Genomic DNA, 16,949 nt, shown 5'->3' with positions numbered 1-16,949 from the left:
GTCTCATTATGGTTTTGTTACTTATCATGCCAGATTTCCTGTTGTTAGTTCTAACAGAACTGACTGAATGTGCAGGCATATAAGTATAAGTTTGTCACCTGATACATATATAACACTACTTACTAGGCATACATTACGATTACAGATTTACTTTACTAAAGGCTAACTGGTTGCTGGTAAATAAATTAGTTTATTGGCCAGGTTTAAATTAGGTGATCTGATGGCATTAAAAATGCAAGTAAAAAGAAAATTTAAGGTAAAGTTTATAAAAAAAAGATTTAGTCTTTCTTTTTTTATATTTAAAAAATTAGAATCTGACAGCTGAAGAATCTGTTATATTATAACATGCAAGACAATTATATAAAATGAAAAAAAAACAGTAGAAAAGAATTACTTATAAGAAATTAAATAATTATTTTGAAAGCCGACAAATAAATATTTTTAAAAAGGTAAGATTTAAAAATCCTTTGCCTTGCACTTTTAGTTCATAAGTAATAAATAATATTTAATATTTTTCTAACTTAATTTGTTATAACAAGCCATAAACTGAGCACATACTTAGAGCTTGTAAATTGTTCAGTTTTAGGATGTTTATTTTGAATTTTTGATAACAATGTAGTGGTAGCCAAGAAGATGAAGTTTGCAATTAATTTTCATAGTGGCAGTAGTTTAAAATTACATTGGCTTGAAACTATTGAATTAACTATATAATCTGTCAATCTATTATAAAAGGTAGTTTAAGTTAGTTGTAAAAAATAGATTTGCTCCATTTCTATGATTTATTATTATTATATGTCCTACCTCGGGGAACCGGGTCTCTGGACGCAAAACGAAGATTCATTGATTGACTATGATTTATTATGATTTATAAATCCATAATCAGTAACAAATTCATTATTAGTTTATTTCTTGTTTGACAGAAAGAATTTATAAATATTAATTATGGATTAAACTAAGAAAAAATGGACAATTATGATTTTTTTTTAGTTAACCTGGGTTTGCTCTGTTGATGTTTTTAAGAATGTTTCACGAAAAATATAAAATTTTTTTAATTGAATTTGAAATATTGTTTCATTTGTTATTTGTTTTGCAGTTCAGTAAAAGGTACCCAGCAGGACATAATTTACTAACAATGGTGAGTGTAGACCAGCCGTGTTTCACCCTCATAAACATTCCCAATGATTCGGACATGCCTAATGAGATGCAACTCAAGCAGGACTTAGGTTGGTTAATTTGTCCGCCAGTTGGTTGGTTCTTCAATTGATCAGTTTGTTGTTTGGTCGTGTGATTGGTTTTTTGTTATTGGTTTGTTGGCAGGTCTGTGCATAAGCTATTTCTTATCTAATTACTTTCATTTGTTTCATGCTTCCCTTTATACTATAGTTATTATTGTGTCAATGTAATATTATAAGAGTATTAAGATACTTTGAAAAGTGTATTTTGTGTAGCTAAATTTTCTTCAAGTTAACCCTATCCATCCCCATTCTGAATGACTGCTCATTATGTTCCTGTCTTACTTATCCAGTTGCATGAATCACCACCATCACTCTGGTGATTTGTTACCTACAGTTTTGCATCATTAAACGTATAAAATCCTTCAGGTAATGAAAGCAGTTATCAGTTGAAAAACTGCATCACAATTGATTTTGTTTCATTAAGTTATGCTATCTGAATTTCTAATAAAATCATCTCTATTAATTATTAATTAATTATTAGATAGTTGATATTGATTAACATAGGATGTTGTAATTATCAGAGCACGGAGATATAAGAACGAAAACAGAAGCCCTGAAGAAGTTGATTCAGATGATCTTGAACGGTGATAAGATGCAGTCACTGCTGATGACGGTCATCAGATTTGTCATGCCCCTGCAAGACCACATGATCAAAAAATTGCTACTCGTGTTCTGGGAGATCGTTCCTAAGTACTCTGGTGATGGCAAGATGCTACAGGAGATGATTCTCGTCTGCGATGCTTACAGAAAGGTCAGTTGGTCAGCTGCTTCTGTGACTGTCTGGTTGATCATCTGCTTAGGTGTTTGATTGGTTTGTTTGACCAACTAGCAGTTAGGTTATGAGGATATAGATGCTCGATGCTTGTGTAAATTAATTCTTTTACAAACGCTAATATAATGCAGGACCTTCAACATCCAAATGAGTTCATCAGAGGTTCCACATTGAGGTTCCTTTGCAAATTGAAGGAGCCAGAACTTCTTGAACCATTGATGGCTCCAATCAAGGCTTGCCTTGAACACAGGCACTCGTATGTCAGGAGGAATGCTGTGCTTGCCATCTACACCATTTATAGGTTTCTATGTTCTCTCCTTTATCTGATCACAATCATTTATACTTTCACTGTAAATATTTTGTATGAACTGATTATCTAAATTTTAGTCAATAAATTTGAGAAACAGAAATTCTTAAACTAAAACATCCTTTGGGGATAGAAGTTCTTTCTTTCTGCATTTTTGTGTGGAACTCTTTACCGTGTGAGCCTCGGGCTTTGAAGTCTCTAATTGCTTTCATCATTATCATCTTAACTACTATCTTTTCAATCAAGCTTATTTTTGGTTATTAAACTTATTTTTATTTACGTTATAAATTTTCTATTTTCTATGTTTGTGACCAGCTGGTTATTACTGGACTGTTTTTGAAATATTTAACACATATCTTTTGAAATATTCAACAATATCTTATGTAAAATAACAATAAATTATATAAAATTAGTTTGATGCACATTCACCGTCACTTCAAAGGAATTTTGATTTCTTGATGCCCGATGCCCCAGAGTTGATAGCGACGTACTTGGAGGGTGAGGCCGATGCTTCGTGCAAGCGTAACGCATTCATGATGCTCATACATGCCGACCAGGTATGTTAATGTGGTCATGGGTGTTTACGTACCTTTGTTTAGATCTATGTGCTAATGTGTGCACCTGTTTATGTATGTGTCTATCTGTCTGTGTTCATGTGTGTGTGTTTATCTGTATGTGTTTGTATGTGTGTTTGTTTGTGTGTGCGTGTTATTTTACATTTTAATATATTTAAAAATGATTGAAATTATGAAGGTTAAAGTAATTGTAGATAAAATATTACATGTCAACAGGAGAAGGCATTGAGTTATCTGAGCAGCTGCATTGACCAGGTGCATACATTTGGTGATATCTTACAGCTTGTCATTGTGGAACTTATATATAAGGTTGGTTGGTTGGTTGGTTGGTTGGTTGGTGGGTTGGTTGGTTGGTGGGTAGTTGGTGGGTAGTTGGTTGTTGTTTGCTGGTTGATAAACAGGCCGGCTGGAAGGTGGGTTGGTTGACTTGATAGATGGTTGGTTGACTGAATAGAAATTTATAAACTGATGGGTTCGTTTTTTGACTATTTTGTTTAGTGGATGAGCCTATTAGTTCAGTCTTTTAAAATGTTGATTTAATAAAGTATTTGATGGAGTTTGTTGAAATAACATTACAGACACACATTGACATCCCAGGCAAACACATTCACACCTTAGTATCAAGCCTCATCGGCTGTTTCCAACTGTTTATGACTATTCCATCTACCCACTCACTTGAATGGATAAACTAATGAACGAACTAACTAACTAATAAACACGACAGGTGTGCCATGCTAATCCATCGGAACGTACCCGTTTCATAAGGTGCATATACAACCTGCTCAACTCCTCGAGTGCTGCTGTCAGGTACGAAGCTGCAGGTACCCTGGTCACTCTCTCCAGTGCTCCTACTGCTATCAAGGTGGGACTTCTTCTTGTTCTGCTGTTGTTGTTGTTCAATTGCTGTGTTGTTCTGATGTCTTGTGCTGTTACATTTCACTGCCCTATCTAGAAAATGAGTCTAGCCAACGATAATTGTATCATTATAATACTTTCATAAACAAGGTGGTGATGAATTGTATATTAGTGTATGGAGGCTGTGACTGTAGATGAGAATGACACTAAGGTGATGCTGATGATGTGATCATAATGGTGATAATGAATTTAACAACATGATGATGATGATAGTTATGGTTGACCTCCACCAGGCTGCAGCAACCTGTTACATAGAGTTGATAGTGAAGGAGAGTGACAACAACGTCAAATTAATTGTCCTCGATCGACTCATCTCGCTTAAGGACAGTCCTACACATGAGAAAGTTCTTCAGGTTTGTTGCTTCCTACCTGCTCTATTGTCTGTTGTGCTGTGTTGAGTCTGCTGTCTGTCTGTCAGTTTGCTGTGCTGTTGTTGGTTTATTGCTGCTTCTGTGTAGCCTGTCTTTCTGATCACTGCTGTCACCACCAACATGCACTTAGGAACTTGCAATGGACATACTCCGAGTGTTGGGTGCTCCAGACTTGGAGGTGAGGAAGAAAACGCTGAGTCTGGCATTGGATCTTGTGTCTTCGAGGAATGTTGAGGAGGTGTGCTGTCGTTATGTTGTGTGTCATCATCATCAGTATTGTTGTCAACATTTTGCCACCGTCATTGTTGTGCTGTCATCCACGCCATCTTTGTATATTGTTACCATTATCATGTTGTGTCTCTGGTCTAATATTAATTAGCTTAATTAATTTAATTAATAAAGCAAATAAATTTGATGATTTGTGACTTAATGAGTAATTAGATATAGTAAAACTGAAAGTAAAAGTGAATGAATGATGCATTTTTTATGCACATAAAATACAGAACCATAATAAATTGATGAGGTTACTGCATTGCAATGATGTCATTAAATCATATCATAATTATCAGCGTACATGCAATTACAAACATACCCATGTATTCATACATGGATTTATGTATTTTCTTTCTTAAGAGCAGTTTTCTGTTAATTGATATTAGCTAAAAGTTTAAAAATAATTCATTCAGCTGTTCTTGTCTGTATGTATCAATAAACATTTGAAAATAGGTAAAAATAATTTATACATTTACTGTTATTAGTATTAGTCATTGGAATATGCTTGCACTGGGTGTAGATGGTGTTGGTGCTTAAGAAGGAGGTGATGAAGACAAACAGTTCATCGGAGCACGAGGACTCAGGTAAGTATCGACAGTTGTTGGTCAGAACTCTGCATCAGTGCAGTGTCAAGTTTCCAGACGTTGCTGCCACTGTTATACCAATGGTAAGTTGGCTGGTTGATTGGTTGGTTGGTTAGTTGTTTGATCAGTCAGTCAGTTGACTGGTTGGTTGATTGATTGGCTGGTTGGTTGTTTGATCAGTCAGTTGGCTGGTTGGTTGGTTGTTTGATCATTCAGTTGGCTTTTGATTGGTTGGTTGGTTGGTTGGTTAATTGATTGGTTGGTTGGTTGGTTAATTGATTGGTTGGTTGGTTGATCAGTGGGTAGAACCAATTGATGGATTTAGTTGCTGCATTCTTTGTTGATTTAGTTATGTGATTGGTTATTAATTTAGTTTATTGGTTAGTTTAATGGATAAACCTTTTTAAACGCATTTACGGAGCCGTTGAAAGTAATTTAGCACGGTTCTGATCTGTCAGTCTGCACAAACTAACAACACAGTATTTCAAAACAAGAATGTACAAGCATTAAGTGAATATATGAAACCGCAAAAGAAACATTGAATACATTGCATGCAACAACACATTTACATGTTTGCATGCAGCTGATAGAATTCCTCAGTGACAACAATGAGTTGGCTGCATGTGATGTGCTGGTCTTCGTCAGGGAGGCGATCCACAGGTTGACTGCTGCTGTTGTATGTTTTTTGTCTTTGTATGTTTGTTGCTTGTATGTTCTTTAGTATTTCATTTAAGTTTATTTTCTGAATGTGTGTTTCTGCTTATTGAGTAAAAAACAGTTGTTATAATTGTTAAAAGCGACTGTGCTTTTTTTATTGTAACTCATACCTACATGTTTACAGGTGCACAAACACACGCACAGACAAACATACTGTATGGATGGAACGCGCACGCACACACGCACACACACCACACACACACAAACATATTCACATACAGATTTGAGCAGTTGCGTCCAACCATCATTAACAAATTATTGGATACATTTTCATCCATCAAATCCGTCAAGTCAGTTACCAAACGTTCTCAAAATGTGTTTCATTTCATCATTTAGTTGTTTAGGTGATGGCATTGCTGATCAGAGTTTTTGTTGCTGTTGTGTTATGCTGTTGTGATGGTCAGGTTTTTATTGTTTAGTTTCCCATTGTTTTCTGTTTACTTTTTGTTATAGTAAGAATCTAGTGATTTTGTAATTTGTATCCATATTTTATGTTTTTCTTATTTTTATGTTGGTTGTGGTAAAAGTTTATTGAATACAAACAAATCCAATGAGGCCACCTTACAACATCAACAACAACATCAACAACACCATCGCAACAACAACAACATTGCAACAACAACAGAATCCACAGAGCAGCCCTCTGGATCTTGGGTGAGTACTGCACAACCAGGGAAGACATTCAAAGTGTCATGACACTTATCAGGCAATCACTTGGAGAGGTCTTCTTGTTTTTCTATTCATCTGCATTAATTTTCTTTTTTCTTTGTTTTCTTGTTGGTTCATATGTGTGTATGTTTGTTTGTGTGTGTTTGTTTGTTTGTTTGTCTGTGTGTGTGTGTGTATGTGTGTGTGTGTGTACAAATTTTTAATGCCGCATTCATGATGCACAGATCCCAATAGTTGATGATGAACTGAACAAGAAGAAAGGTGAGACAGAGGAGGATATCCAGATGACGCAGGGAGCTGGTGTGCAGAGGCTGGTCACTGCTGATGGCACCTATGCTTCGCAGAGTGCATTCTCCGCTAATGCAAATGTCGTCAAGAAGGAACAGTCGAGGTTTCTTATCTATGTTATCTGTCTACATGTGTATATATATATATATATTATATATACATATATTATTATTATTACTATTACTAATACTATTATTATTATTATTATTATTATAAAAAACTTGTAATAACGTCTTTTCTTTTATGAAATTGCTCAAAGACGCTATCAGATACAAAGCAACAAATGACAGCGTGAATAATAAAAAAAAAACAAAAAAACCAAATAAAAAATAAAATAAATAAAAGAAACAATACATGATAAAGTAACGAACGTAGTTTATCGTCGACGTATGCACAAGCAATGATAATATATATATATATATATATATATATATATATATATTTACAACATTCTATAAATTCTACCGAATATTTGGCGTTAATATGTTTGTAGTTCGTTTTTTCAATTTTTCTCACTAAAGTTTTTAGGGGAACGTTTAGTTTATTAAAATTCAAAATAAACTTATTTTCCGAATTCATTCTGCGAATAAGGCCATATTTCGATTCTGAATGAATCATCATCAGTGCTTTCTGCTGTTTATATAGGGAAATATTGACTTTGTCAAAATGAACTTAGATGGAGATTGACTTTGTCAAAGTGAACTTAGATCGAAATTAGGTGTCAGGTTTCTTTATTGGCTGGTCATCTTCTTTGGTCTCCTTTTCTACAATATAGAAATCCTTTTATAGAATATTGTAAAAATTATGGTTTATTACAGTATATATATATATATATATTGATTGATAGATTTGCCCCAGTCAGGAAAATCACAGTATGTGCTCTAAAACCTCTCTGGTTTGACAATGAATGCCTGAACAAAAAACGAGAGGTTCGCAAACTAGAGAACATCTTTAGATTAAAATGAGATGATGAGACTCGTAGAGCTTGGACGACAGTACTGAAACAAAAACGTGATCTGTTCATGCAAAAAGAAAGGATGTATTGGCAGTCAGTTGTTTCATCGAATGTCAAGAACCCTAAGGGGCTGTGGAAAGTTATATCAGCATTGCTCGGGAGGAATGAAACTTTCAAGCCTAGCAAAATTTCTGCAGAGGAGTATTTGAAATATATTGTTAAAAAGACAGAGCCAGCACATATCGATGATCTTTGTAGACCACAATCTCCTGTCATCAGAGAAGTTAGCTGTCATTTTGATCAGTTTGAGATTGTCGCACCAGATGAGGTGGCAAATATAATGTCATTGATGCCAGCAAAAAGTTGTTGTACTGACCCTGCACCATCTTTCTTGATCAAAGAGTTTTCTGGTATTCTGATGCCATATCTATGTGCATTATGTAATGCGTCATGTCTGCCGGAGAGTCAAAAAAGGGCTATCATACTTCCTAAGCTAAAAGAAGCTGGTTCCGATGCGAGTGATGTTAGAAGCTATCGGCCGATTTCAAACCTCACGTTTGTTTCCAAGCTCATTGAAAAATTGGTGGCCAAACAATTGATCGCATACCTGAAATTAAACCGACTTTTCCCTGAATTCAATCAGGTTTTTGCTTTGGACGCTCAACTGAGACAGCGATTCTAAAGGTCTTCAATGATGTTTATGAGGCTATTGATTCTGGTAGTATCTCTCTCTTGGCTCTGCTCGATGTCGGAGCTGCTTTCGATACGGTCAACCACAAGCTCCTTCTTGATCGACTTGCAAAGTCATATGGCTTGGGTGGAATGGTCCTTGCCTGGTTTGAATCCTATTTGTCTGACAGATCGCAAACGGTATGTGTTGATGGCTCTGATCCTGCTTCCTCCCCACTGTTGAAAGGAGTTCCACAGGAATCAATTCTGGGACCCCTGCTCTATGTTCTCTATACGGCAGATATTGTGGAAGTTGTTGAGTCATCGGGTTTGAAATGTCACCTTTACGCAGATGATATACAGCTGTATAGTTACTGTAATATCAAAGAAAGACAGGAACTAGCGGACAGAACTCAAACAGGTGTAAGAACTGTCTCAGAATGGATGCTGGCAAATGGATTGAAGCTGAATATTGACAAGACACAATACATCTGGTTGGGTACTCGTCAAAAATTAACTGGTATTCAGGAATATGTAGAGCCAGTCAAAAATCTTGGTGTTTGGATAGATCCTGAATTGAAGATGAATAAACATGTGAAAAATGTCTGTCGATCATGTTTTTACCAATTGCGCCAAATCAGACGTATATAAAAGTACCTGACAAATGAATGTTTAATTTCATTGATGCACAGTTTCATTTATGGAAGAATAGATTACTGCAGTTCAATCGTCTATGGTACAAGCTTGTATCTTCAAAACTGCATACTGTCTATTCTGAACACTGCAGCAAGAATAATTGCTGGTGTAACAAAATATGAATCTGTTTCATCATATATGCGAAATGAGCTTCACTGGTTGCCAGTTTGTTATAGAATCGAATTCAGAATAGCAATGTTTACAAGAGACAGTTTGATGGGGCTTGGTCCTCGATACCTTCAACAGCTGATCGTGCCTGTCCCTACGGCTGCCGGGGGGCGAAAACTCAGATCCTCTGCCGAAAAGAAACTCGTTGTTCCTAGGTTCAGGACAGAAAATTATGGACGGCGTCGTTTCTCCGTGGCTGCAGCGGAGGTTTGGAATAAACTGCCCGATGATATCGTTGATAGTATGGATGAAAGAGACATGTTCCAAAAACGACTCAAACATCACTTTTTTGACCGGCAGCTTCTCGAACAGCGCCTCTGAGTTTTACATAGAGGGGCGCTATATAAATTCTCCATACCATATATATATGTGTGTGTGTGTATGTGTGTGTGTGTGTGTGTGTGTGTGTGTGTGTGTGCGGGTGTACCTTGATAATATGAATTTACATGATGTGGTACCACATACTTGTTGACTATTCATCATCCAACTATCTATTAACCACAAACATATAATAATGATTAAACTGTTGACAGACCACCCTTGCGACAGTTCCTGTCCGATGGTGACTTCTTCATCGGAGCTGCCCTCTCAACCACACTCACCAAACTCGCACTCAGATACGCTGCACTCACGCAAGACAGACCAAAAACTAATGTTCGTTTGCTCGTTTGCTTGCTTATTTGCTTGCTTATGTTTGCTTGTTTCTTGCTCATCCGTCTATGTAATCAATTTGTCTGTCTGTCCGTATATTTCGTTGGTCACTCTTGCCCTAATTTTGTAATTCAATTTTACTATGATGAGTTTGATTGTATGTTATAATGATGTGATTCGGTGTTTGTATGTTAGTAATGCCCTTGTCCATATGTTTTATGTCGTGCGTGATGTGTTGTGTGTTATGTGATGTGCTGTAATTGTAATTTGTTATTTATATAGCGCTAATTTTAACTGCTTCTCATCAACCCTCTCCATATAAAAGTAGATGCATGTTGCATCTTGTGAGTGACCTTTTGTACGTGTTTTGTTAATTTTGTATTTGCAGGCCTTTTTAGCAGAAGCCATGCTGATCATGTCGTCAGTCCTTCATTATGGAAAGTCAGGATTGCCTACCAAGGTGAAGATGGTGATGATGATGATTGTTATGTTGACATGATGGTGATGATGATGATGATGCTATTGATGATGCTGATGATTGTAGTGGTATTGTTGATGAATAAGATGATAATAGATGGTAATAATTTTTCATTCAGCCTTTAATGACTTTTCAGTCCAGGTTGAAATATTTTAAAATTTGACATTTTATGAACGTTCATGTCTTAAAATGCAAAGTATTTTTTATGTAGGTTATAGAATCACAAAAGCTATTTGTATAAACCACAAAATCATATGTTAAAGAACGTCTTGATAGTGTCTTCTAACACTTTTGATCATATTTATCAAAGCTCAAAAAGTTATAAAAAAAACTTCCATAAAATTGAATTAACCACAATATGCAAGGTTACACGCAAATATAAAACTATTCATTTTATATTTTCAAGCGACTAAATATTCTTGCAGCATATTTATCCACATACATGTCAATTTTCTTTGACATATCAAGATATGTCAAAGAAGTGGTTTTGTAGTGGTTCTTACACAGACCATAGTCTTCTGAACCACTTTAAACCCCGTTAATAATAATAATAATAATATATTTCTGAAGACCATTCGTCATTACTACATAACCACACTCATAGACGAACACAACCAGCTGAGTCGGGACTGTTAATAATGCAAAACAAATCCTCCACGTGTAATGTATATTATTGACAAATAATAAATATGCTGATCTCTCGCCTACCTCCTAACCTGCAGCCAATCACAGATGACGACGTGGACCGCATAGCAACGTGTCTTCGTGTCCTGTCAGAACCTTCGCCTCTCCTCATGTCCATATTTGCTGATAGATGCAGATTATCACTTTCCAACATGCTGGCAGTCAAGATGGAAGAGGATAAAGAGGTGCAAAAGGTTAGTTAGGGCTGGTCAGTTGGTTGATCGGTTGGTTGGTTGCTTGGTTGGTTGGTCTTTGAAATGATGGATCATTGGGCTCTCATTTTGAGTACCATTACTTCCACCGCTACAATAGAACAAAGAAAAGAAACAGACGTCAGTTGAGGCGGACGATCCCATTGCATTCCTTCAACTCATCCCCAAGAATGAACTTGGTGCCACTGAGGTCAGTGAACTGCAGGATAATAATGATGAGGATGGTTTTGGTGTTCATAATGATGCTGCTATGATGGTGATGGTGTTGTGCTGATGGAAGCAGTGCTTGTAGTGACGGGGCGTTATGATGACATGATGTTATGATCACGAAAATGACATTGATGATAATTCATGCAAATGGTAGAACGACTAAGATGATGTAAAATATGATGGATTAAGGCTTGATAATAAGCTTGCGTGCAAGTATGAGACGATGTGCTAATGGGTTTTCGTGTGCACTGCAAAACAATTGTACGAAATGATGTAGTGACGAGAGTGGGTACTGAGTGACGGGACAAATGCACCAAAATAGCTGAACATCACGACACAACATTAGAACAAACAGCACTATGAATTAATACTATAAGAAACTGAACAGAGCAGCATTACAACATGACACCACCACATTACAGAACATGTTCGACCTAACCCTCTCGCAAGCACTTGGAGTGGGCGGTAAGAAGGAAACAGACATCGTCGCTTCCTCTAAACTAAACAAGGTTCTGTCCTTTTAGTCGACTATCATTCATTTTCATTCACTGCTTTGTTTATTATTCATTATTTTTTTGCGTGTTCGCTTGTTTTTCCTTCGCAGTGCGACATTCCTCAAACAGCATTCCCCACATGTTCGTCCACTTGCAAATGATATGTATACACAAATGATATGTGTACACCTCACTTGATGCCTCTGAATGTGTTGTACCAGCATCAACATCACATAACTCTTAAAAACATCCACAGACACGCACGTACACACGCACACCTGATCTTACATGTAGGTTACTCAGTTAACGGGATTCAGTGATCCAGTATATGCAGAGGCATATGTACACGTCAACCAGTACGACATCGTCCTTGATGTCCTCATCGTCAATCAGACCAGCGACACGCTGCAGAGTCTCACTCTTGAGTTGGCCACACTTGGTTATTATGCCTTGTATGGTGATGTTGCTGGCGTGGTGTGGTGTGGTGATGCCGATACAATGGCATGAGGTCTTTGCGATGTGTTTATGTTGGTATGGTGAGAAAATGAGCTGATAATTTGGTAATGTTGCTATCTGGAGGTTACAGCTTTTCAATGTTAGGTTTATTGTAAAAAAAAAGAATCTTAAATAAATTTCCCCTTCATGACTAGGTTTTCTAAATTTTCCAATCCCAAGTTTGTCACGTCATTCCCGCGTTTTCCAATTTCCTCATTTCTTAAAATTACAAAATAATCATCCCACAATTCTTCAGGCGACTTGAAACTGGTGGAGAAGCCACAATCAGTGGTGCTGGGCCCTCAGGACTTTACAAACATCAAAGCAAGCATCAAGGTGGCATCCACAGAGAATGGCATCATATTCGGAAGCATCGGTGGGTTGCTGTGCACTCAACTGTATGTGTGTGTGTGTGTGTGTGTGTTTGTTTGTTTGTGTTGGTGTGCACGTGTATATATCCCAATTGTTAACAATACCTGAAAAACAGTTAGCGGCACTAACATTGTATCAAGCATTCTACCAATACGAATGCCTACCTTAAAAGCGTCATCAGCCAATAACAGTACCAATAATTTCGTTTTTAAATGAGTGTAATGAACAGGAAGTTAGCAGGACAATGAATGATTTTTCAAGTTTTTATGAAACTGAATCCGTCTGTCATCAAATTTATTGCAAGCCTAATGAGTGCAAAATAAAAAAAAAGCTATCAAATTCATATATGCCGTGTGTGTTTGTCGTTGACAACCTCTGAAACAAGTGCACTGGAGAGAATGATCTCTAACCTTTATGTCTAAATTAGGAAATGCCAGAATACCTAGAGTTACTGGTTTGCGATGTTAATATGACTTTGCAAGCCATTCAAACAAACAACATCACTTAAAATTAGTAATAACTATCTAAGGGTAGTGTTAATAATAATAATAAATTTAAAAAATGAATATTCCACCGTGACTTTTATCCAGCTGAGTAGTATAAATTGATATAAAGTTTACGTCCCTATCTCTTGAAAGCTGGTAAGAAACGTTAATGAAGTTGAAGAGTTAGAATTCAAATTGCAATTTATTTATTCAATGTCTACTGGGAGGTGCAATTGTATCCAACCGGCGACCTGCACGCACATGCCGTGCAAGCTGATAAATAAACTTGCGCGTTTTCGGTTGGCAAATTTAAAAATTAATTCATCATTTTCAGTTTCATCATTTGCATTGAATCTATGAATTCTGTTTGAGAATAATTCTTCTTATGAAATAAGCTTAACATATCTTATCATTTGTTTCTAATCTTATTGTATTATCAACATGATGTAATGGTATTGTACTCGGCATTCTGTGGCACATCTAATGTTGAAATTTCTAGACCGGTAAATGGGTTTTGCTGTGGAAGAATTAGTAAAATCTTTGATATTGAAGATATTTTGATTTTATTATTTTTTATTAATTAAATTTTTTAGTTGTTAAGAAATGTTACTGCATTCTCAGCTTTGTTCCAACTCACTGCTGCTGATTGCGTCACTGGCTTTAGTGACATAGTCAGCCGTCGTGTGGAAATACAGCGATACTTCTTAACAACTGTGTCTTCGGCAGTCTTAAACCTAGTTTAAATTTTTTAAATATATTCATCAATTCAATGTACAATCCCCAATTGCATCGTTTGTATTTCATTCAGTGTACGATGTGAGTGGCTCGACGAGCGAGAGGAACACAGTGGTACTGAACGAGATCCACATCGACATCATGGATTACATCGTCCCTGGCACGTGCACCGATACAGAGTTCAGGCAGATGTGGGCGGAGTTTGAGTGGGAGAACAAGGTGAGTGTGTCTGGTTATGTGTTGATACTATGTTGTCGTGTTGAGTCATTGTTAGTGTCTTTTTTTGATCGTCTGAAAAAGCCGATGGTGATAATGTGGATGTGATTGCAGTGATATAGTATGATGTTATTCTTAACGTGTTGCTATACGTCGATGATGTTGATTGTTTGTTGCTAATGATGTTTGCATGCGTGTTGTAGTTTCACGTTGATGGACGCATGATGTTGTTGTTGGTACCAATGCAACAGGTGGCGGTCAACACAAACATCACAGATCTCTACGAATACCTTGACCACCTCATCAAATGCACTAACATGAAATGCCTCACTCCCGACAAGGTAGCACATATCGCAACGTGTTATAATTTTATAGCAATACAACTTCACATTGCACCCACTAACATTACAATCTCAGAAATCCGTAATCTTGCTTATATAACAACAAATCAATCAATCTTTCTTTTGCGTCCAGAGACCCGGTTCCCCGAGGTAGGACGTGCTTATATAACAACAAAATACTCACCAATAAATTTATCCATTGTCGGAAGGTAATTGACATACATACTTTTTGCCTAATAGCGTATGTAGATGGACCCAATCACTTGTTTTATTACTCAAGCGCACAATAATTAATTGCCAATTTATTGCCAATACTCTGGCAATAGATTACTTTGATGTAGAACATTATCTCATAAAATGATCAGTGTCATACATGTGACCAGTGGCTAGACCATTACCATCAATCATAACAATAAACAGGCCTTGCACGGTGAATGTGGGTTTATGGCAGCCAACCTCTATGCCAAGTCTATCTTTGGTGAGGATGCCCTAGCTAATTTGAGCATCGAGAAAGCAACCGACCACCCATCTGCTACTGTTACTGGACATATTAGGATCAGGGCCAAGAGTCAGGTTAGTAGGTTGATTAGGTGGCCAATTGATAATTTGGTTGGTTGATTAGTTGGCAATTAGATAGATTGGCTGATTGTCTGTTTGTTGATCTTTTCATCAGAATCGATTGGTTAAGGTGTTTTTAATCGGTCATCATTCAGTAATTATTAATTTATTGAATGGGAATCGTTATGGTACTGATCAAAACTGCACATTGATTTATTACAACAAACGTGCATCAGTCACATCACAAACATTCTTACAACTTCCACATGAAGCTACAACTAATAATACATACTATTTGTATTACCAGGGCATGGCGTTAAGTCTTGGCGATAAGATCAACTTCTCGCAGAAGAAAAGCAAAGTAACTGCGCCATCTGGTTGATTGGCATTCAGAGCTGCCAATCACTTCCCAATCATCTCTTACTCTTCTATTTGTAATTATGTTTTATATTCTCACTTCTTTTGTTGTATGAATGATTGTTATATGAATAGGATTGTTTCTCTACATGCGTTTGTTTTACCGTACTGTTTGTTGTCCGTCTGTTGCTAGCTGGTACATTTTTCTGTTTTAAGTGTGCAACAATAGTAGTCTTATCATCATTCTTGTTTTTGAAAATTAATTAATTATCTTTAACTTAAATTTTAATGAATTTATTTTTATTTATTGTAAATGATTCACTTATCGAAATTCATGTTTATTGTTATAATCTATTTTCGTTTTGCAATTGGTACGAGTGTTGGAAAATTTATTCATCCATTTTTATTCGTTATAGATTGCATGTTAATTTTGAGTTACTAGTGACTTTGGAGACCTGACAGAGGTGCAGTGGACTGACCTCACCCTGTATACCGTGGACACATTTCGACGCATACATGAAGGACGACCGCATGTAACTGACATTTCAAACACTTGACATTGACCTGACCTGACTCGACTTATGCTTCATGTACGAATGTTGCGTAATGTTATTTAGTGCAACAAATGCAACATGCATGTTTAGTTGACTGACCGTGACCGATGACTACTGATTTGACTAACTTTGACACATACTAGAATATGACAACGAACATTACTGACTGGACATACGAGAATATGACAACGGACATTACTGACTGGACATAAATATTGACGAAACGAACTGACAATGTTTCGACAGAATGACTTGACAGACAAAGGGATGTGGACTTTTTGAATATTATAATTTAGGAACGCGCTAGAACTTGTAAGACATTCTTTATATGTCCTGACAATTCGTCAGATGTTTTGATTTAATAAAATGATTTTTTACATTAATTAAACGTTTTTTGAACTTATAATTGCAAGAAAATATGTAAAAATGAATGAAATTTTTGATCGATAATTTCGAGGCAAGTAGATCTGAGATATTACTGTCAATCAACGGTCACCAATTAAAACTGAAACAAAAACAACAGTAGAACAAAAGTAAGGTTTAAGAAATTTTAAATAAAAATATAAAATAAAAAAGATTATTATTGAATAATGAGTGAGTAGTTGTCGGCAATGTCCTCAATCTCTTTCATCTTCTGCAACACGTCATCACTCCAAAAGTCTTTAATCTGAATGAATGTTGAGCTTGTAATTATGAACATGTCAAAATTAAAAAAGTTTTTAAATATGATTCAGGGGTCATCCAGTTTTATCAAGTCCACACAATTAATTTTTCTTGTGCTCCTGATTTAGTAAATAACTTCAATTGGCCATAAAACTATAAGCATTCCATCAGCGTATGTTTGAAACGTCTTTAGATTGAAACAAACTGTTTAATTTCAATAACAGTTACCGTTTTTTACAATATTACCAAA

General features: G+C 36.2%; 1 protein-coding gene across 1 annotated transcript; it reads left to right on the top strand.

Annotated features, from left to right (window-relative positions):
* Positions 1-1,132: 1,132 nt before the first annotated feature.
* HELRODRAFT_101151 (hypothetical protein) lies at positions 1,133-16,424 on the top strand (the record flags this gene model as incomplete). Its single annotated transcript, XM_009023350.1, has 25 exons — positions 1,133-1,223; positions 1,757-1,986; positions 2,139-2,308; positions 2,757-2,871; positions 3,106-3,198; positions 3,614-3,751; positions 4,038-4,157; positions 4,306-4,413; positions 4,969-5,115; positions 5,616-5,692; positions 5,971-6,039; positions 6,375-6,471; positions 6,643-6,809; positions 9,728-9,848; positions 10,234-10,305; positions 11,046-11,201; positions 11,320-11,409; positions 11,852-11,938; positions 12,218-12,362; positions 12,675-12,794; positions 14,084-14,229; positions 14,478-14,567; positions 14,988-15,140; positions 15,433-16,256; positions 16,281-16,424. The coding sequence occupies 24 exons, from the start codon at positions 1,133-1,135 to the stop codon at positions 15,505-15,507; spliced, it is 2,877 nt and encodes a 958-aa protein (XP_009021598.1). The 3' UTR covers positions 15,508-16,256; positions 16,281-16,424.
* Positions 16,425-16,949: the final 525 nt, after the last annotated feature.

Source organism: Helobdella robusta (assembly GCF_000326865.2).
Source record: "Helobdella robusta unplaced genomic scaffold HELROscaffold_36, whole genome shotgun sequence".
Classification (NCBI taxonomy): domain Eukaryota; kingdom Metazoa; phylum Annelida; class Clitellata; order Rhynchobdellida; family Glossiphoniidae; genus Helobdella; species Helobdella robusta.
Note: the sequence above shows the minus strand (reverse complement) of the source record. Positions and strands in the feature narration are given on the sequence as shown.